Source organism: Pocillopora damicornis, chromosome 3, assembly GCF_964200805.1.
Source record: "Pocillopora damicornis chromosome 3, jaPocDami1.2, whole genome shotgun sequence".
NCBI classification, from domain to species: domain Eukaryota; kingdom Metazoa; phylum Cnidaria; class Anthozoa; order Scleractinia; family Pocilloporidae; genus Pocillopora; species Pocillopora damicornis.
This window is the reverse complement of record NC_142672.1, coordinates 3,827,589-3,845,567: the sequence shown is the minus strand read 5'-3', so window position 1 is coordinate 3,845,567 and position 17,979 is coordinate 3,827,589. Positions and strand designations below refer to the sequence as shown.

Here is a 17,979-nt window from a genome sequence, read left to right as displayed (position 1 = left end):
GTTATCGCAAACGACGCCAAAAGGACGCTAACATTCGCGCCATGAATACAAATATATTTCGAAACGTCAGCCTTTTAACTCTTTACGGTGGCTAATTTACGTTTTCAACTCAGTTATTAGTCATTATTAGCACCGGTATCGCAGAGGTCATGGGTTCATATCCCGTACGGGCCTGAAATTTTTTTCAGGTCCTACTTACAACTACTAGTTTCAGTAGTGTTCTTAGCTGCGAGGATCTTCTAATTTCATCTTTCCACCGCAGTGCAAATATGTGAATTTTCATATATCTAAATCTTCATTCACTAAATTACCTGTTATACTCTCCCGCCGATCTGCGGCAGCCTCGTTTCTATGTATTTTCGTCCCCAGGGACTCATCATCAAACGTCCCGAGGACTAAAACAATGCTAGAACAATTGACAGTAGAATCTTAAAGTTCGACAAGCTTATTATTACAAACATTCAATCAAATTCAATTCAATCAATTTATTTAACGTGGTCAGAACGCTTAGCTAAAAGCTAGTTTACAGGTACGCCACGAAATAAAAAGAGAAAAGGAAATTATAAAGCCTTGTGAAGGTATACAAATTTAAATAAATTAAGATTAAGAACTAGCTAATATTAAAATATAAGAATTTAACAATGTAGTCACCAAGTAAAATGTATAAAATGTAATCATTAAAAACAGTAAATATAATCAAGGATAGATCCTCACCGCACTAGAGTCCCGTGAGATCTAATGTTTTTAAGTAATTTTTAAAAAATTGAAAATGTTTGTATCTTTCGAGACTCGTCCGGTAAAGCGTTCCATAATTTCGATGCAGCATATCTCCATGATCTTAACCCGAAGGTTGTTGATTTTACTTTTGGGAGGTCCAGTATTGTGGTGCCCCTAAGGTTATTAGAGCATCAAGCTTCCACACGTCATTGCAGGTCCATTTTAAGGAAATAAAACATGATTGTCTCGTCACGACAACTCCATGATCATGAGTTTCAAGGCGCAGTAAAAAAAGGTAGTTTAAGGCAGAGTCGATCTCTTCTGCAAAATCGTCTGGCGTATCATAGTCCTCCATTGTAGGATCAGCTGATCGAAATACTATCGCCCAGAAGTACTACAGCCACGCACAAAATTGTTTTGCGTTGCTACCGTCTTTGCGTTTTCGTTACGTCTTCCTAATTGCGCATGCGCTTGTTCAACAATGTTGAAAGAGCAGGGCAAACGACTTCAACTCCGCCTCAACATTCCGAACATTCCAGAGAACAAAAGAAATGTTGAACGGATGTTGAAGCAAAGTTTAAAGGCTTTTAAACTCTTTCAACATTCAACTTCGCTTCAACACGTTTCAACACGGCGGAAAGGGAGTGGCAAACGCTTTCAACATTGCCATTCACCAAAATCGAAAGGATGTTGAAGCAAATGTTGAAGCCGTTTGCTAGGGCCTTTAGAACCAATGTAAAAGACAGAATACAGATGCGGAAAGAGAATTAAAATCACGTAAGACTGATTGTGCGAAGGAAAAGTTAATGGTCGTTGAGGAACACTAAAGATTTGTAAATAGAATTAACGGCTCGTAAAGATTGATTGTGCGTAAAGAATGTTAAAAAAATGTTAAAGGTTCTTAAAGAACAGTGGGTAAAGATGCGTAAAGAATATTAAAGACGCGTAAAGTGTTAAAAGCGGAACTGGTCAAAATACCGCGGTAATTCTACTGAAGATAGATGAGCCATAATTATTTCACTTCTTTGAGTATTTCTCCAAATAGAAAGTGGTTAATTATATCCATCTTGATCCTTATCTTTTACGAACATTTAACATCGCACTCTTTACGAACAACTTCCTGTTCCAATATATTAGTCTTTTTAAGGAATTGGAAGGTTTTTAACGGACATTCATGTTAAGCACGGCCGCACAACATCGCACAAGCTCCAAACCGCGTCTCAGGTAAGTTGGAAGCCTTAATTTTTTCTTTTATTATTTTATTTGAAGTCCGTCCAAACTTTAAGAGCTTAAGTGCAAAAAAAATCGGAGTTCGTTTGATGAATGGCTGGACTTCCATAAGCCAGCTGACACTGCTTAATTTTAAAGTTTAATAATAACTAATGTCCCTTGGATTTCTTTATTTCGTGTTAAAAAAGGAAAACATACGTCGCCATTTGATACAATATCATGAAGCTTTTGTGCTCTTTTAGCTAACTACCACATGTTTTGCGCCACAACATGAATGCACGTTTAATCTCTTCCAAATAGACAAATATTTAGATGTAAAGATGTGTTGATGTGTAAATGTGATTCGACTGAAAATAAATAACTGATGCAAACAACAACAAGGATAATGACAAAGCTACATGAAATAGAAACGAACTTACAATTTGTGGCGTAACCAGGTTCGGTAGTAAAACTCTTAAACAAAACTAACACGGCGCTAGCAAAAACTAACGAAACGACTGACTTACTAAAAAGTCTAAAAAACGCAAAGACATAGTCATTAAAGCGGCCGACAAAGGCGGCGCAGTTGTTGTTTGGCGGGCCGACCTCTACCAAAAAGAAGCTTTGCGGCAACTTTTCCACACCTCCTTTTATGCTTAAGTCGACAAAGATCTCACTTTAATTAACCAAAACATTGTCAAAAATGCGATTAACGATCTTGTAGCTAAACAAGAATTGCCGGCCACAAAAATCTCACCATCACCACTCCCAGAACTTCGTGTATTTACTTTTTACCTAAAATCCACAAACCTAACAACCCAGGTCGACCCATCGTTTCTGCCTGCAGTTGTCCCACCGAACCTATTTCTAGCTATTTAGACAAAATTATGGCACCTATCGTCAAAATTTAATCGTCTTACATTAAGGACAGCCAACACACACTTGAAAGTTTTCGTAACATTAGTTTCCTCGGCCAAAACAAACTTATTTTCACTATGGATATAAAGTCTCTTTACACTGTCATTCCCAATCACGAAGGTCTGCGGGCCCTCAAACATTTTTTCGATCATCGCACTGTTAAGGAACCTAGCTCTGTAACACCACTCCATCTGGCCGAACTAGTACTCACACTCAATCGCTTTTCATTCGATAGTAACTACTACAAACAAACTAATGGCGATGCCATGGGTACTAAAATGGGACCCAGTTACGCTAACCTTTTCGTAGGTTTTATCGAACATCAATTTTTTAGTCAATACCACGGCCCAAAACCTGAACTCTACGGCCGTTACATTGACAATTGCATCGGCACTACCTCCTCTACCAGAGAGGAGCTCACTCAATTTATAACCGCCGTTAGTTCCTTTCATCCGGCTCTTAAATATACCTGGGAAATTTCCGACACTTCTTTGGCTTTTCTAGGCATCAAAATTTCAATTGAAGGGAACGGTTTATGCACTAGTGTTTCAGTTTCTCAGACTTCGTCGTTTATGTAGTGACGACTCTGATTTTTCCGAAAAATCAGAGGCAATGTGCCAGTTTTTTGATAAACGTGGCTATCCTGTTTCTGTCGTTCAAGCGGGCCACCACCGTGCCCAACAAATTGATCGACAGTCAGCACTACAAACGGCTGAGAAGGAAAACACTGACCGCATTCCATTTACTCTTACATTTCACGCTCGAAACGTCAGCTTTTTTACCCTTTACGGTGGCTAATTTACGTTTTCAACCCAGTTGTTAACACTAAGTTACCAGTCATACTCTCCCACCGACGCAGCACCTCAGTTTCCTTAGAAACTTACCCCCTTACTACAAAATGCAGACTGGGTACAAAATGCAGACTGAGAATTGAGACTGTTTTTTCGTCTGATACGTGATAGCATGTCATCTTACAACCTACCGAGCGATCATCTTTTACGATTATTTGCACTATTGAGGAATATTCCTTGCCCGTTTCTCGATCACAGACCTTCTTAATATAATTTCAAGCCTTCCTAGAGTCTTCTCACTTTGTGCGCGAGTTGGTTGGTGTAATGTCTGCACAGAATTTACCAACTTAATAAAATTAAATTGGATATGGATGTAGATATATATGAAATGTTACCATCAAATATTTAAGAAGAGCAGTATTTGAGAAACAATTGACAGCTTTGCACGTGTTCCATACGTTTCATCTTTTTAACCGATATGTGTTCTCTTTGTTGACAAACATGTGGACCGGGACCAAAACTGTTCCCTCGACTTGATATATATCGCGGTGCAAAATCAGCGCAGACACTGTATAATACGCTCAAAACGCATACAAAATATGCACACATCGTTCGCGGTAGACCCACACTAAAAGATGTCGCGCGTTTTCGGAACGGGTCGGTCCGCTAACCTTATGAGAGATCTCTTTATGAGCGAACATTTATGAGTGAACCTTTCATCGAGAAACATGCAATATCAACTGAGCTATCTAATGTTCGTCGAGAGAAGCATAGTTTTTGTATGAAAATGACGCCCCAGGCCTCGAACAAGCAGCCGTTGTTACCATGGCAACAAGAGTGCTGCCACCTTCAAAAAGGGCATTTTTGTGCATCCCCCCTGAGTTCCTAACTGCATGCAAAATTTGAAGGGAGGTTGAAAATTTTCATTTCCCAAGATGTTTGATTCTTACAAAGACTTGTTCTTAAGTTTATCAAGTAGTATTTTGTGATTGACGGTATCAAAAGCCTTTTTTAGGTCAATGAAAACACCACACGAGAAATAATGCTTATCTATATTGTTCTGTAAAGTTTCGGCAATATCAAGGATCGCATGATCTGGGGAGTGCGCCTTACGGAAGCCATACTGTGAGGAATGTATTAACTTATTTTTGTCAATAAAGTCCTTCATTCTGTAACACAGTAGCTTTCCTTTTTTTAGAGCAACATTTGATGCCTGACCATGCCCACCCAACCCACCCTCCGCCCCATAAACACACACACCAACAAAAAGGACACTGTCTGCCCAATGACTTCAGCCCATCCCACCTCCAGCTCACACAACCTTATTTCCAATTCCCATCGCGACAAATGCACAAGTTTTCTTATCACACAAATGCCCAAAAAGAAAAGAAAAAAAAATCCATAAGTCCTGAAAAGTCACATAAACCAAATTCAACTGTACCTATACTCAACAAGTCCAAGAAATCGATACAAACTCAAGGCATAACATGAATGAGCTGGCTCCAAGAGCCCTTTTATTAAAAACATGTTTCTACAGTTCTTCTGTCATCTTCAGCGTCGTTCATTTTCTTAAATTCGTTACATATTTGCTGCTATCCAGACCTTTTGGAAATTTGGTCCACTTTTTGAGCGGACCATTTATGTTCTGTAACATTATTTAGCTTTGCCATTCTTGTTGCAAACGTCGGATGGGTGCACAGCAACTGGCCTCTTCTTTCGGGTTATATTCGCCTTACCGATATTTTAAAGGCCCATGGAAATAAATCGCGGAGCTGTTAAAACTGTTCAACATACTGAACAATACATAAATTATGCCAAGCCTAAAAGCAGTGCTTCAACTCGTTCATATCACCGCCCTTTACTTTGATTGTTACCATGATAACTCCTGATTGGTCGTTGACGATTTTAACGACAACAATTCATTTGAGGTCATCAGTTATCATTCATGTAGAGGGAATCGACTCACACTGCTAACCCAAATAAATTAAAATTTGAGACACTCTGAGATGTGATTTCTAGCATTCTGGGACATATTTGAGTAACATGTTCAAGCCAGACATTGATGCTAGCATCGATTCAAACGCTAAAAACGTCAGCTTTATAAACTCTCTACGGAAGCCAATTCACGTTATCAACTCACTTCATAAAACCAAACAACTTATTTTAGTATGTGAAATCCAACAGTTTTGGACCGGCAAAGTAGACCATAAAGGTTCGTGTTTCTGAGACAGTTCAATTCTCCCGTCTAGAGGAAGCAATTATTTAAATAAATAACAAAATTAAAATTGTAATTATTTTGTTGTGGCGGCAAGCTGATATGACGATAAACTCTTTAATCCGTTTTATTTTACATTTGGAAACAGCACAGCATTGTGGTTGATCGAAAACAAATAGCAAATAAACTTAAAGGAAAACTACCTAGGGAACTATTAATGACGACATTACTTACATTCTTCGAAGAATATCTTACAGAAGACGTTTTTCAGTTTTCAGAAACGAAAAACGTTGAAGTCTGTGACTGAGACACGTGCGAACTAACGAACATCTTGTGGTCATGATATCCGAATATTCAAAACACTTTATAACACCATTCGAAGTGTCCTTAATAAACATACAAAATAAAACGACACTTGATAGAGTTCTTTGATACACTAAATATTTCTGAAGGTCATGAAAACGCCGTTTAAATAAGCCTCTACCTTTTGCCTGCTTTTTACCAGAATCGTCCTTTTCGGCTCAAAGTTAAACAACTATCTTTTTCTGCAAAAAAAAAACCACTCTTTGAAATTATTTTCCTTTCGGCTCCCACGCCTTTTTTGTGTTACTAACTATCTTATTTAAGTTTTTCATTAACGTGTGTATGGTATCTTATACGCACCGCTGAACTTGCTACACAAACAGTGGCACAGAGATTTATTTTGACCCTTATAGACCCTAACCTTAGTAAGCATATTCTCGGTACTGTCCTCTGGCATTTCCAAAGGTGCTGACAAAGAGAATTTGTTTACCGATCAAAAGCTTCTTTCGTTGGTGATCATTTCCTTTATTCTCATGACCTTAATGTGTGATATTGTAGGGAGAAATTTAATGCTTGTCACTCTAAGGGATTTAACGGGTTAACGTAATAATTGAGAGGAAACTCTAACAAAGGTGTGGTATTTGCTACGCGAAAGTTAATAGTTCCTAAATCTCAGAAGAAAATTAACCTTTCATAGCAACAACGAGCGAAATCTTTTTAAACATAAATGCGGCAACCTGCAAACCTTGTGATAGCCCACTTTTCGATATTGCTTTCTTTCACTTTTAACTAGTATAACACTCATGTGTCGTTTGTCTTCTGTCTCGTATGCTTAACTTACGTCAAGAAAAACAAGAAAATAAGCAGTTTGAGAGTGCATGTGGCTACCAATATAGTATAATTTTAATAGCATGGAAAAGAATTAGAAGTTGCATATTGATGCCAGAAGGAAGTCTTAAAGATTTGTCCCAAATGCAAAACAGAAAACCTGCCACATCCCACATATTTACGAAGAGTATCTTGTTCCACAAGAGAAAGATGATTCAATAATAAAGAGACTAATCGACACTCAACCACAGATTTAATAGTATCAAATAATTATATTAACAATAATAATAATAATAATGATAATAGCGATAGTAATGATAATTTTTAGGGACTAGCTCTATCAGTCTATCCTTTAGGCTCCCATACTGATTAAACTATGCCTCTTCTAGTTCTGCCTATTAATTATAAATTACATTCTTTTATTTCACTGCAATTCCATTTTTGTGAGACTTTTGTTTCAAACAACAAGGCATTCTACGTTTTAGGATATTCCACCGTTCCACAGAAGCCCTGCGTTCCATCATTCCGTCGCCCAGTGTCACCCTGTTAAACTCAAGGTATCGTACTTCGGACCTTGCTCGATTCGCAAATTTAGCGGCTCTTTTGGGCATAAGCCGCTGATTGGAATGATAAAATGCTAACTCGGCAAGAACTGAAAATATTATATCTTTGGATCTACCTAGCATGATTCGATGATTCAAACAGAAAAATGCTCTCTGCAATCACGAAACTTATTTTCATACCGTTTCCTGTGCGTATTGCGTTTAAGTGTTTATTACAGTGTTAATTACCTGTGAGTGTTCCTACGTTTCATTAGTTCCATTGTGCGCTTGTGGTTGATGTTTGTACCGTTAATGTTAGGTAATGATGCCGAGTAATTTGTCAGATTTTGTGTATAAATTTTGTCCTTTAGATCAATGGTTACGTCCACTTTTTAAGCAGCAGCGTCGTCGTTTTCATTTATTTGCCTGTAGAACTATGCACCGTTAAGATAAATAGTTTTCTTTATAATTAGTTCATTTCCAAGTTTTCGTTCTCTAATATGTATTTTCCTACTCGTGTTTAGTAGCCTTGGCGTGTGGATGTTTTAAAATAAATGATGAACACAATTACGCGTAACTTCGGTTACACTCTCTTTTCAAAGAAAAAATGTTTCCTCTACGTTTCCAATAAGTATTTTCCTACATATGTTTAGTAGCCTTGGTGTGTGGATGTTTTTAAATAAATGATGAACACAATTACGCGTGACTTCGGTTACACTTTCTTTTCAAAGAAAAAATGTTTCCTATACGTTTCCGTGATGCATCGATGACACCTTTTAGATATTTCTGCCAGGAAGAGCAGTAATTTTTTTTTCACGCATCATCCTGAAATGATTGTGAATGTTTATTGTCTTCTGTAGTACTCCAAAACAAACAATAGGTAGCACCGGGAAACATCGGGTCAAAATTGGGTGAAGATCAGAATTCTATTGTCACTGTTGTTATTTGCTCGCTCACTCACTCAATTCGACGACAGCCGTGGCTTCGCCTCCTATAGGAGGCAGTAGCCACAAAAAGCGAAAAAAAAAGCAATGACATTGAAAACAATAAAACTACGATTATTAAACGTTATCGTTTTTCATCCCATAGTGAAGTTAGTAAACAGGGCCTCGCTATGCGCTATAATGCCTAAATGAGCTTCAATTGTTACCGTTGACCTAGAGAGTTGAGTCAGGGAGTTGATTTCTGGCACAAATTAGGTAAAAAAATATATGTCGGCAGAGATTAAGAGATTTCTTCCCAAAAGTTAAGTCATAGCACTGAACTTTCTATTTGCAGTGTCACATCGAGGTAAAGTGAAAGGAGGATGCAATTTGTGTTTATCATTCATTTGATCAGTTTGACGCTGATATTTGTTATGGTCCATCGTGTCTTGAGCGAGAGATGTAACAACAGCAACTGGTGGGAAAGCCTGGATAGGACCCCGGGATGGTCGGTGTGTCCAAGAAATAACACCTACCTAAAGGGATTCTGGAGGAGTCAAAACAAAACCGGAGATGAAAGAGTTGGACGCCTGGAAAAAGGAAGATGCTGCGATGCTGCGGAGCCGCGTTACGCCGGTCAGCCTTCAAGATGTGTGAATGCAAACTGGTCACGCACGTTGAAGGGGTGAGCCAAACTCTTCTTGAATGTCGCGCCTTTTTTATGTCACACCCCTATATGATAACTTTGATCAATGCCATTGACTACTTTAATACCTTACGCTAAGAATTTGAGCTTTGGTGGAAAACTGATGAATGAGCAACCTGCCTTCGTCTTTCCACTGACTCCGTGCATTAGTCTTCATTTGGTGCATTTTAGTGCTGGTATTTTTTGGGTTTTTACCTTTTTGGGTTTATTGCGTTTAAACGGCTGTGAATATATGAAAGTCATATATTTGAACTGCGGATAAAGACGTGAATTTGAAAGCGATCTTCGCAGTTATGAACACAGCCGTTTATTCACCACTTCATGGGTTTATTCGGAACCAACACAGTAACCAGCTCCCAGTTGGCTTGTTAGCTCAGTTGGTAGAGCACTACACCGGTATCGCAGAGGTCATGGATTCAAATCCCGTACGGGCCTGAATTTATTCAGGTCTTCTTTTCACTACTGTTTAAGTAGTGTTCATACCTGCGAAGATCGCTTTTAAATTCACGTCTTTATCCGCAGTTCAAATATATGACTTTCATATATTCACAGCCGTTTAAAAGTAATAAACCCAAAAATTTCAGGCTCATTTTTTTTTTTTTTTGGTTCTCTTTCTTTTTTTCAGATTTATTGTCTGGGCTTTGTGTCCAAAAGGTTTTTACATGAATGGCATCAGAACCGAATCTCATCGCCCCTATGATTCATTTTTGAACAACATCGATGGGGCAAGATGTTGCCATCCAACGGATCACCCCAGCAGTTATGGAGACTGTTACGATGAAGATGTTGCTATTTCATTCAACAACAAAGGTTGGAGTGAATGCCAGGAGAATGGTTATTACATGACCGGTTTCTACAAAAGTAACTGCCAAGACCTTAACTGTATTGACAAGTTCAAATGCTGTAAACATCTATTGAGAAGAAATAGTATAGATGGTAAGTTTTGAGCTCGGTGAAGAATTAAGAAAGATGTTTTTTCGTCTTGTCATGAGCGTGGGATAAAGAAAAATTCTGAGACAAGACGAAAAAACATCTTTCGTAATCTATTGAGAAATTCAGATGCTGAAAACGGTAATTATATTGTTGTCCAATTATTTCTTTATACAAAAAGAGACAAAAACGAAGACTTTCTTGGAGAATCTTTAATTTCCCAAAGTTGCGATGCGTCAAAGGTTAGACTGAACCGATTTTAAGTGGCCTGTACCACTTGCTTTTTCATTTCCTTGGGGTTTTCTTTCCCCAATAAATTTCGAAAGAAAGTTCCAAGAAACACTTTTAAATTTTGACCTACAAGACATACTCGGAGACTAAGATTAAAATACTGCTACCTTCTACAACCACAGTTACTAAATCTACAACAATAAAAATATGTAAGCATGTATGATGTTATATTCACATATTACCTCATGTTAATCAACAGGGCAATCAAACCCATTTACAGATCTACAGCGAGAGGTATACAAATCTTGGGTGTTTTCTAAGCTAATACCAAGTTCGATTTGTTTTAGACGTGAGCCGGAAAAACAGAGTCGAGTACATCGGTCGAAGCTTCTGTTTTAGGAGGCTTTCTTGTTCCTTTGATAATTTCCCACCGGAAAACTATAAAACTATATGATGGAAATTTGTTCATCAATAAACAGTCGCTACAGATGTTCTCCCAACGAAAAAAATCCGAGCAATTGTCAAATGGAAACCTTCTAGAATCTTTCATTACAATTTAGGTACAAGTTTCGATAAAGAAACTAAGAAGGAAGCCTTTATTATATTGCTCTGCACCGCACTATGGGAACAACCCCAGCCAGGGTGGTGTTCAAAATGCCGCCATATGAGATTTTTTCCTAAACATAGAATAGAACCGTTTACGTCTGTTAGAAGGGGGTTATTTTCCCTAAAATGGTAGCAAGTTAGCACTTTCATTTCAAAATGGTTTGCCATCATGTTACCTTTTGTGACGTTGTATTTCGTTGCCATGACCATTTTGAACCTTGAGGCGCCAATATAAAAATCTTCGTGAATAGAAGTGTATCTTGAAGCGATCGTGTTTTTTTTCTTTCTAACCACCCTTAACTTGTTGACCAGGTTGATGCCATTATCACCGATAGTTACCCTTCCGCCAACTTGAGCACGGTCATCACAAAACTTCTCAATTTGACAAAGACTGGGAATGAGCGTAAACTCAACCTAAGCGAACTTTCTTTCTCCGTGGATATGCTTAAACAACTTGTGCAGTATAACTCGATGAAAAACAACAGTGCGATCCGCGCAACATCAGACCAACAAAACATTGTGAAAGTGGCAAGTAATTTATTGGAGGAGGAAAATACAAAAACATGGTTGCCGTTGCAGGAGGTAATTTTCCGATCCTGAGAAAAGTTTGAATTTCTTTTTCTTTGTTATATTTCCCTATCATCAGCTGTATTTTCCTCTTTCATGATTGAAACAGAACGGTAAATAGTCCTTTAGCCATCACTTTATTCTTCTAAAGAGAGACAACAAGTTCCACACTTTATATGATTATATGTCGGATAAGTCCGTGGTTCTCATGATGAAGTGTATTTAATTTTTTTTAATTATTCATTTGGTAAGGTGAAATGCCAAGGACTGGCACGGGTAGTCCAAAGCATAATTTAGCAAACCAAGGTTCTTGTGAAATGTTACTTTTGTTTTTGTTTATTTTTTGTTTCCTCGGTTCATTTTTGCTTTACGTTAAAATGGAACGTGGCACTAATGAAGCTTTAAGCAAGAGAAATTTAGACCAATATTAACCATTATTTAAATCTCGGTTGAGTACTAAAAGAGTTATTTTAAACCCTCTTTTTGTTAATTAAGAATACCTGACTGTTTAATCTTTAATGGACAAAATTAAAAATGGATTTAAATTTTGCAAGGCTGTTTCGGGAACCCTTCATAGGCCCCTTCACCGATTGTTTGCATTCACTGCAGAAAATTTATTATCTTAAGCTTGACTTTATTAAAATCCAGAAAAGGGGAAACATCACTGACATACTTCTGAAGACTATGGACGACTTTGCTTTTCAAGTGAACAGTAACCTTGGCTACTCGACCAATAAATCGGAGTTATTATCAAGAAACATCGCTCTTAGAGTTGATCGCTGGAACCCAAAACATGAGGTAAGTCAAAGGTCGATCTTGAACTCTTTTTAGACTGCTTTGACCAATAATGTTAGTTAATTCAGGGACATTTCTGTAATTATGAATCGGGTTTAATGACATATTTCATTGATTTCTTAGCCTTTCGGTCTGAGTGAACATGTATTTGTATATTTCATTCTTAGTTGAAGGTTGACTTCGCTCAATATGGCGCAACAATCCTTGTTCCTGGTTCAGCGATCTCGAACACAATAGAAACTCGCATGTCCACCATTGCCTACAGAACACTCAAAAATGTTCTTAGGCTTCCAGTAGATGGACCCAGTAATAATCAGAGCGCCGGAGGTAGGCTTCGGAGGAGTGGTACAAGCATTGTTTCTTTCACTATTCATGATCGTGTATCTGGTTTCCTGAGTAGACCTATCAAGCTGGCTTTTAATCACAATAACAAGGTACTGACTGTTTTGTATTGTAATACGAGTTGCAGCAACAGCGCATGGGAAACTTACTCCCGTCAGTTTTATGGGTTAAAAAAATGCTACTGGACAATGTAAATAGATCTAAGTTCTTAATAAGGGTAATCGTCGATAAATCGTTTTTATTCTATACCTATCCAATTGAGCACAGTTATAGTTGTTGGCAGCTCAGGTCATCATTCAACTTCATAAAGGTTCCAGGGAAAATTTTATGAGATTGGTTGCTGAAATATAAATTGTTCCCCAGTATAGCGTCTCTTGAACAGTAAGTCCTAAAAACCAAGTGAAAAAGGATATTATTTCATAGGGGAAAGGAATCAGCTTGGTGTTGCTTTTTTTTGAGAGTTTAGTGTTACTCATATGCATTATCTCTTTTTTTTTTGCAACGTATCCTGCAGTCTAAGTTTTAATCGTAACGCTTTCATTGCAGAGTTCTGATTTGATTGGACAGTGCGTTTTCTGGGAGATCGACCAATCACAGAGGACGTGGCTGACGCGTGGATGTGTTAGCGTTGTTCGTGAATCAAACTCGAGTGTAACCACGTGCGAATGTGATCACTTAACCATCTTTGCAGTCTTACTGAACAACAAGCCAGTGAGTCTTATCTATTCTCGAAGTCTCTTCAGTCCGACATTTTCTTGAAATAGACATTGTTGGATCATTTTCTTTATTTTTTCACTAGAATCGCAAACAAGTCGCCAAAAACTCCTTGATTTACTATTTGTTCCTTTTTTCTATTTCGTCACTGGTCTCATGTCGTCGAAATAAAAGACTCATGACGTATTTTTTACCTCTTAATATATTACACAACTTCCACTTATTTAAATTCTTGTTGCTTTTCTTGTTGCTAATTGTTTCCTAATTCATAAAAAATTCCCACATAGTTTTCTAGTTTTCATTTCAGGTAAAAGCTCGTCATCAGCCGTACTTCAAACATATTTCTACTGTAGGTTGCGCATGTTCACTTTTCTTTCTGGTGTTTACTTGTGTGACAATCTTAACTTGTTGGAAAAAGTTGAGAAGTTTTCGGATAACAATGTTACTGCATTTGTTTGCTGCCATTTCGGTGTCTTGTCTTCTAATTATTATAGCTGGGAAAGCAAAAAGACCAAAGGTAAATATCAAATGTGTTTCGATACTCGTTTTTAAAACTGTGTCTATCCTTCTGTACTTCTGTTCAGTAATAGATCAAATATGAGATAAAAATGAAGTAAGAACAGAAAGGAGGCAAAGAATGAATTAAGTTCTCTGTGATTTAATACAAAACAGAGGCACGGCAGCATGGAATTGATTTGCTCAATATATAATACTCAGGAAGTAGAATAATCTTACTTGTGACGTCATCTGTGCTTCTCTCCTTTAACAGATCATAGAAAAGATCCGATCAACATTCATGCTTAATTTTACGCATCATGTAATATTTTTCATTTATTCATAGATTTATTTACATTCACAGGAGTTATGCACAACAACAGCAGTGTTACTCCATTATTCCCTTCTGTCTGTATTTTTCTGGATGCTATGTCATGGTGTTATGCTGTACTTCCTGATATTAAAGGCTGAACGGCAAGAAATTCTGGCATTGAAAAAGAAATGGTTCTACGCTCTAGGATGGGGTAAGAGCAACACTCCTTGAACAAGTACATTTCCATCCCCATATGCATTAGACGTTTTTAAGCACGAAAATATAACGCCTCATTTAAAAGGGTCAGAAAATTTGGTAGTTGCTTTTGTTAATACTTAATTCATTTCTGGCTATCCAGGTGTTCCAGTCCTAATCGTGGCCATTTCTCTAGCAGTAACTGGAATCAAGTCCTATGCAGCAAATAACTGTTGGCTTACAATAGAACATTGGCTCATCTATTGGGCGTTTGTTGCTCCAGTTGCCGTAATCCTATTAGTAAGTATACTCTTTTAACAATGGTGCTCCTTTTATGGTGTAAGATATATTTTATGCAGACACCGTTTAATATGTGAGGTATCGCACTGGAGTATTTTTTCGAAAAAATATCCGATTATATTTTTTGGCTTAATCAAAACTATTTTTTTTATGTCATCATAGTTAAGAAGCTTAGTTGGGGATGAGAAAATCTTAGGAATAAAAGGAATGGTAAACTACGTATACACCTGTAGTACTGAGGGCAAAACACTCGTAAGCAGAGACAGGAAGCAGGATTTCTATTTGTTTTTCTTTGTTTTGTTTCTTTTTTTTCTATCTTTTCTTCTTTTATCAATCTTTTTATGAATTTTTGCCTCTAGATCAACTCAATTCTGTTAATTTTCTTGCTTCGTCGGATACACAGAGCGACTAAAACCAAAAACAACAAAACATCTGCCAAGCACGTGAAGGATTGGTTGAGACGTTTTGCAATGCTACTGCCAGTTCTGGGTGTCACGTGGTCGTTTGGCTTTCTCACGTTCATTACATCAACAACTGTGTTTCATTACATATTCGCCATAATGAATTCGTTCCAAGGACTTTTCATATTTGTGAGCTTCTGCATTCTAGACGATTCGGTAAGTCTCTAATTTTTTATCATAAGCTTCGAAAGGCCAAGAATTGCTCCCCATGATTTTCCTTGTACATCTATAGTATTTATATTGTGTAGACTTTTGAAATTACGTGAAAAAGCTGAGCGAAAGAAAACTCATTGTATTCAAAAGCAAGCTCAGAAGTAAGGCAAATGGGGAAGAATTTGCATGGATATAGTTTTGCATCGGCGAGGTTTACAAACGTCGATTTACTATGAAGTTACAGTACCAAATAAAGTAGAATGTATGAATTCCTGAGGTACTTTTGGTTTGCTACCTGTTGTTTCAAATTGGCCCCTCAGTTTTACCCTGCGAGCAGTTAGTTTTTTATCCCCATACGGCAGGTTAATCTCAATTTGCTTATTACAGACTTAAATGCAGGAAAATTTATGATCGGCAAGATGGATGAAGTGACGAACTTCTTTTAATTAAATTTTCATTAGGTTAAAAAATCTATTAAGAGTATTTTGTGTGAGAAGATGAATACCACGAAGAGAGACACAAGAGAAGGAAACACTGTTTTTCAGGAGTAAATAAAGGTAAGAATTGATTAAATAGAATTTAGTTAAATGTTTGAGTTGATTGCTAGACTAGCTATGTTTCAACAAACTATGCATCTTATCTGTGGTAAATGACTGATGCGATGGCAAACAAATGGACGTGCTTGCCTGTAAGATGAACAAGAAATGTGCGCCATAAAACTTCCCTCTCTTGTGTGAGATTAAGATAACAGGACATTGTTAGCGAGGCTTCTTTTCACTTTTGTTTGTTTGTTTTGTTTGTCATTTCTTTTTAGTCGATTTTGTTGTTGTTGCTTTCATGGTTCCAAACGGACTTGAGGTTTTTAGAATCGTAAATGAATGAACGGAACTCGGGCCAGATACAGCTAGGGAATTTTTGTATAATTTTTATCATGAACTAAAAGCATCATAAAGAATTAATCGAGAACTGTGGGCTGTTAAGTCTAATAATAAGTTGAGTGCCAATGATTCTTAGGAAGGGATGAAACGCTTTGTTCTCCAAGTTCTGACCCTATTTCAAATCATTAAGTATTATATTTAACACCAGATCTTCAGACCGGATCTTTACAGTGATCTCAATAGTTTAGACGGCACATCATCGAAGAAGTTCTCTCATGTTCTTAATTCTGATTCATGTTGCAGAGTTAAAAAGACACATGGAACATTTCACTTGGAATAGCTTATTACCGCTGTACAAAGTCCTCCACATATTTTTTCTTCGTTTAATGGTTCTGCTTTTCCTTTGCTTTGTTCTTTTGTATGTTTGCGTGAGTATTGATAAAATTGATCATTTCCTCAGACACTAAGCTACCTCTTGACCAACTGAGGTTTGAACATCGTGTTCGATTTTATGGTAATTGTCTAAAAAGGGTAATTTCTGTGTTGATTAGTACGACGGAAAGTGATGAAAAGGTTTCTATATTGAGTACCGGCCACATGACAGTCAAGGAGCTTTGACTTTCACAGCACTTTAAAAAAGCAAGAGACTAAAAAAACGTGGAGGAAATTAAGGTAAACATGTCTCCTAAACAAAAAAAAATTCCTACGCTTTTTCGGACTAGCACACATAAAATAAATACCAACAAAAGACTGCGCCTTTTTTGCTTTGTTTTTCTAATAGTTGCTTTGTATCTGTTGGCAAGGAAAGTATGTTTTTGTAATCAAAAAACAGAATAATTTTAATGGAACGAACAGTGAAGAACTAGAAAAAAAAGGAGATGACAAAGAATGATGATGAAAACAACAAAATTTAATTGCATGCTGATTAAAATTAAGGAAATAAAATCTAAAATTTTTTTCGCAATCGTGAAGGAAAGTCTTTGTCCTTTACGTTTTAAAAAGTCAATAAAAGGTAGGTGGATTGGGTTAATTCTTTTAAATTGATGCTAGGGAACTCGGTGCCTTCTTGCACGAAACCTCAAGCTAAAAGGTAGTTGATAGGGCGATGGTAGATTAGCTAGGCTGATACTGCTTTGGACTAAAGCATAAGTTAAATAAGTATTCAAATTCCAACTTCATCATAATATTTTGCGGAATTATAAAATGTCATAAGTACCGGTGATTTATGTACTTTGTGATCCTGACACAAGCACGATTCAAAGAATATAAGAGAGCTTCTTGAATGGTTAAAGAAAGGTTAAGGTGTCTATACATTAAGAGGACACTTTCGTCCAAGAATGTTTTCTAAGAGCTCACGAAGTGATTCGGAGGCGTTTCGATACCAACAACAACCATATCACAAGTAAGCACTTTCAGTTTGTCACCTTTTGAGTCCTAGATGTTTATGATTCGTCTTATAAAGCCCTACAAAATTCATGATTGGGCCGAAAAGAAATTATGCATTCGGAGGAGACACATCAGTGTTCAACGAAGGATTAAATCTGGATAAAACATTTGACTTCCAGTTAATAGTATCATAAACTGAATATGCTATTGTTTTCATGATAACAAATGTCTTTCAGAAGGTCCTTAAGTATTCTCCATATTTGACAAGGGTCAGCAAACTTGAGGATTGTAATCTTAACATCTATGTTAACGCTAAGGAGCAGATCTTTAAAATTTACTCAGGAGGACGTCAATGCAAATTAATCAAATGGGGAATGTAGGTATTTTTACCAATGCTGTGAACCAGACTTGTTTCGGCCTCTATCAGCTTGGATATTTATAAGAGTAGAACCAAAAAATAG

The 17,979-nt window shown here is 37.2% G+C and overlaps 1 protein-coding gene across 1 annotated transcript; it reads left to right on the top strand.

Annotated features, from left to right (window-relative positions):
* Window positions 1-1,870: 1,870 nt before the first annotated feature.
* Window positions 1,871-17,249, top strand: LOC113683684 (adhesion G protein-coupled receptor L3-like). The gene is made up of 14 exons (XM_027200957.2): window positions 1,871-1,941; window positions 8,802-9,131; window positions 9,778-10,088; window positions 10,573-10,607; window positions 11,232-11,501; window positions 12,135-12,284; window positions 12,449-12,715; window positions 13,170-13,334; window positions 13,645-13,854; window positions 14,197-14,356; window positions 14,504-14,640; window positions 15,000-15,257; window positions 15,716-15,811; window positions 16,436-17,249. Exons 2-13 carry the CDS (start codon window positions 8,830-8,832, stop codon window positions 15,803-15,805), a joined length of 2,355 nt encoding a protein of 784 aa, XP_027056758.2. The 5' UTR covers window positions 1,871-1,941; window positions 8,802-8,829; the 3' UTR covers window positions 15,806-15,811; window positions 16,436-17,249.
* Window positions 17,250-17,979: the final 730 nt, after the last annotated feature.

Coding starts and splice junctions, on each gene's coding strand:
- LOC113683684 (XM_027200957.2), top strand. CDS start 8,830: ATGCAATTTGTGTTTATCATTCATTTGATCAGTTTGACGCTGATATTT. Junction 12,285..12,448: donor GCTGGAACCCAAAACATGAG/GTAAGTCAAAGG, acceptor TTTCATTCTTAG/TTGAAGGTTGACTTCGCTCA. Junction 14,641..14,999: donor CAGTTGCCGTAATCCTATTA/GTAAGTATACTC, acceptor TTTTGCCTCTAG/ATCAACTCAATTCTGTTAAT.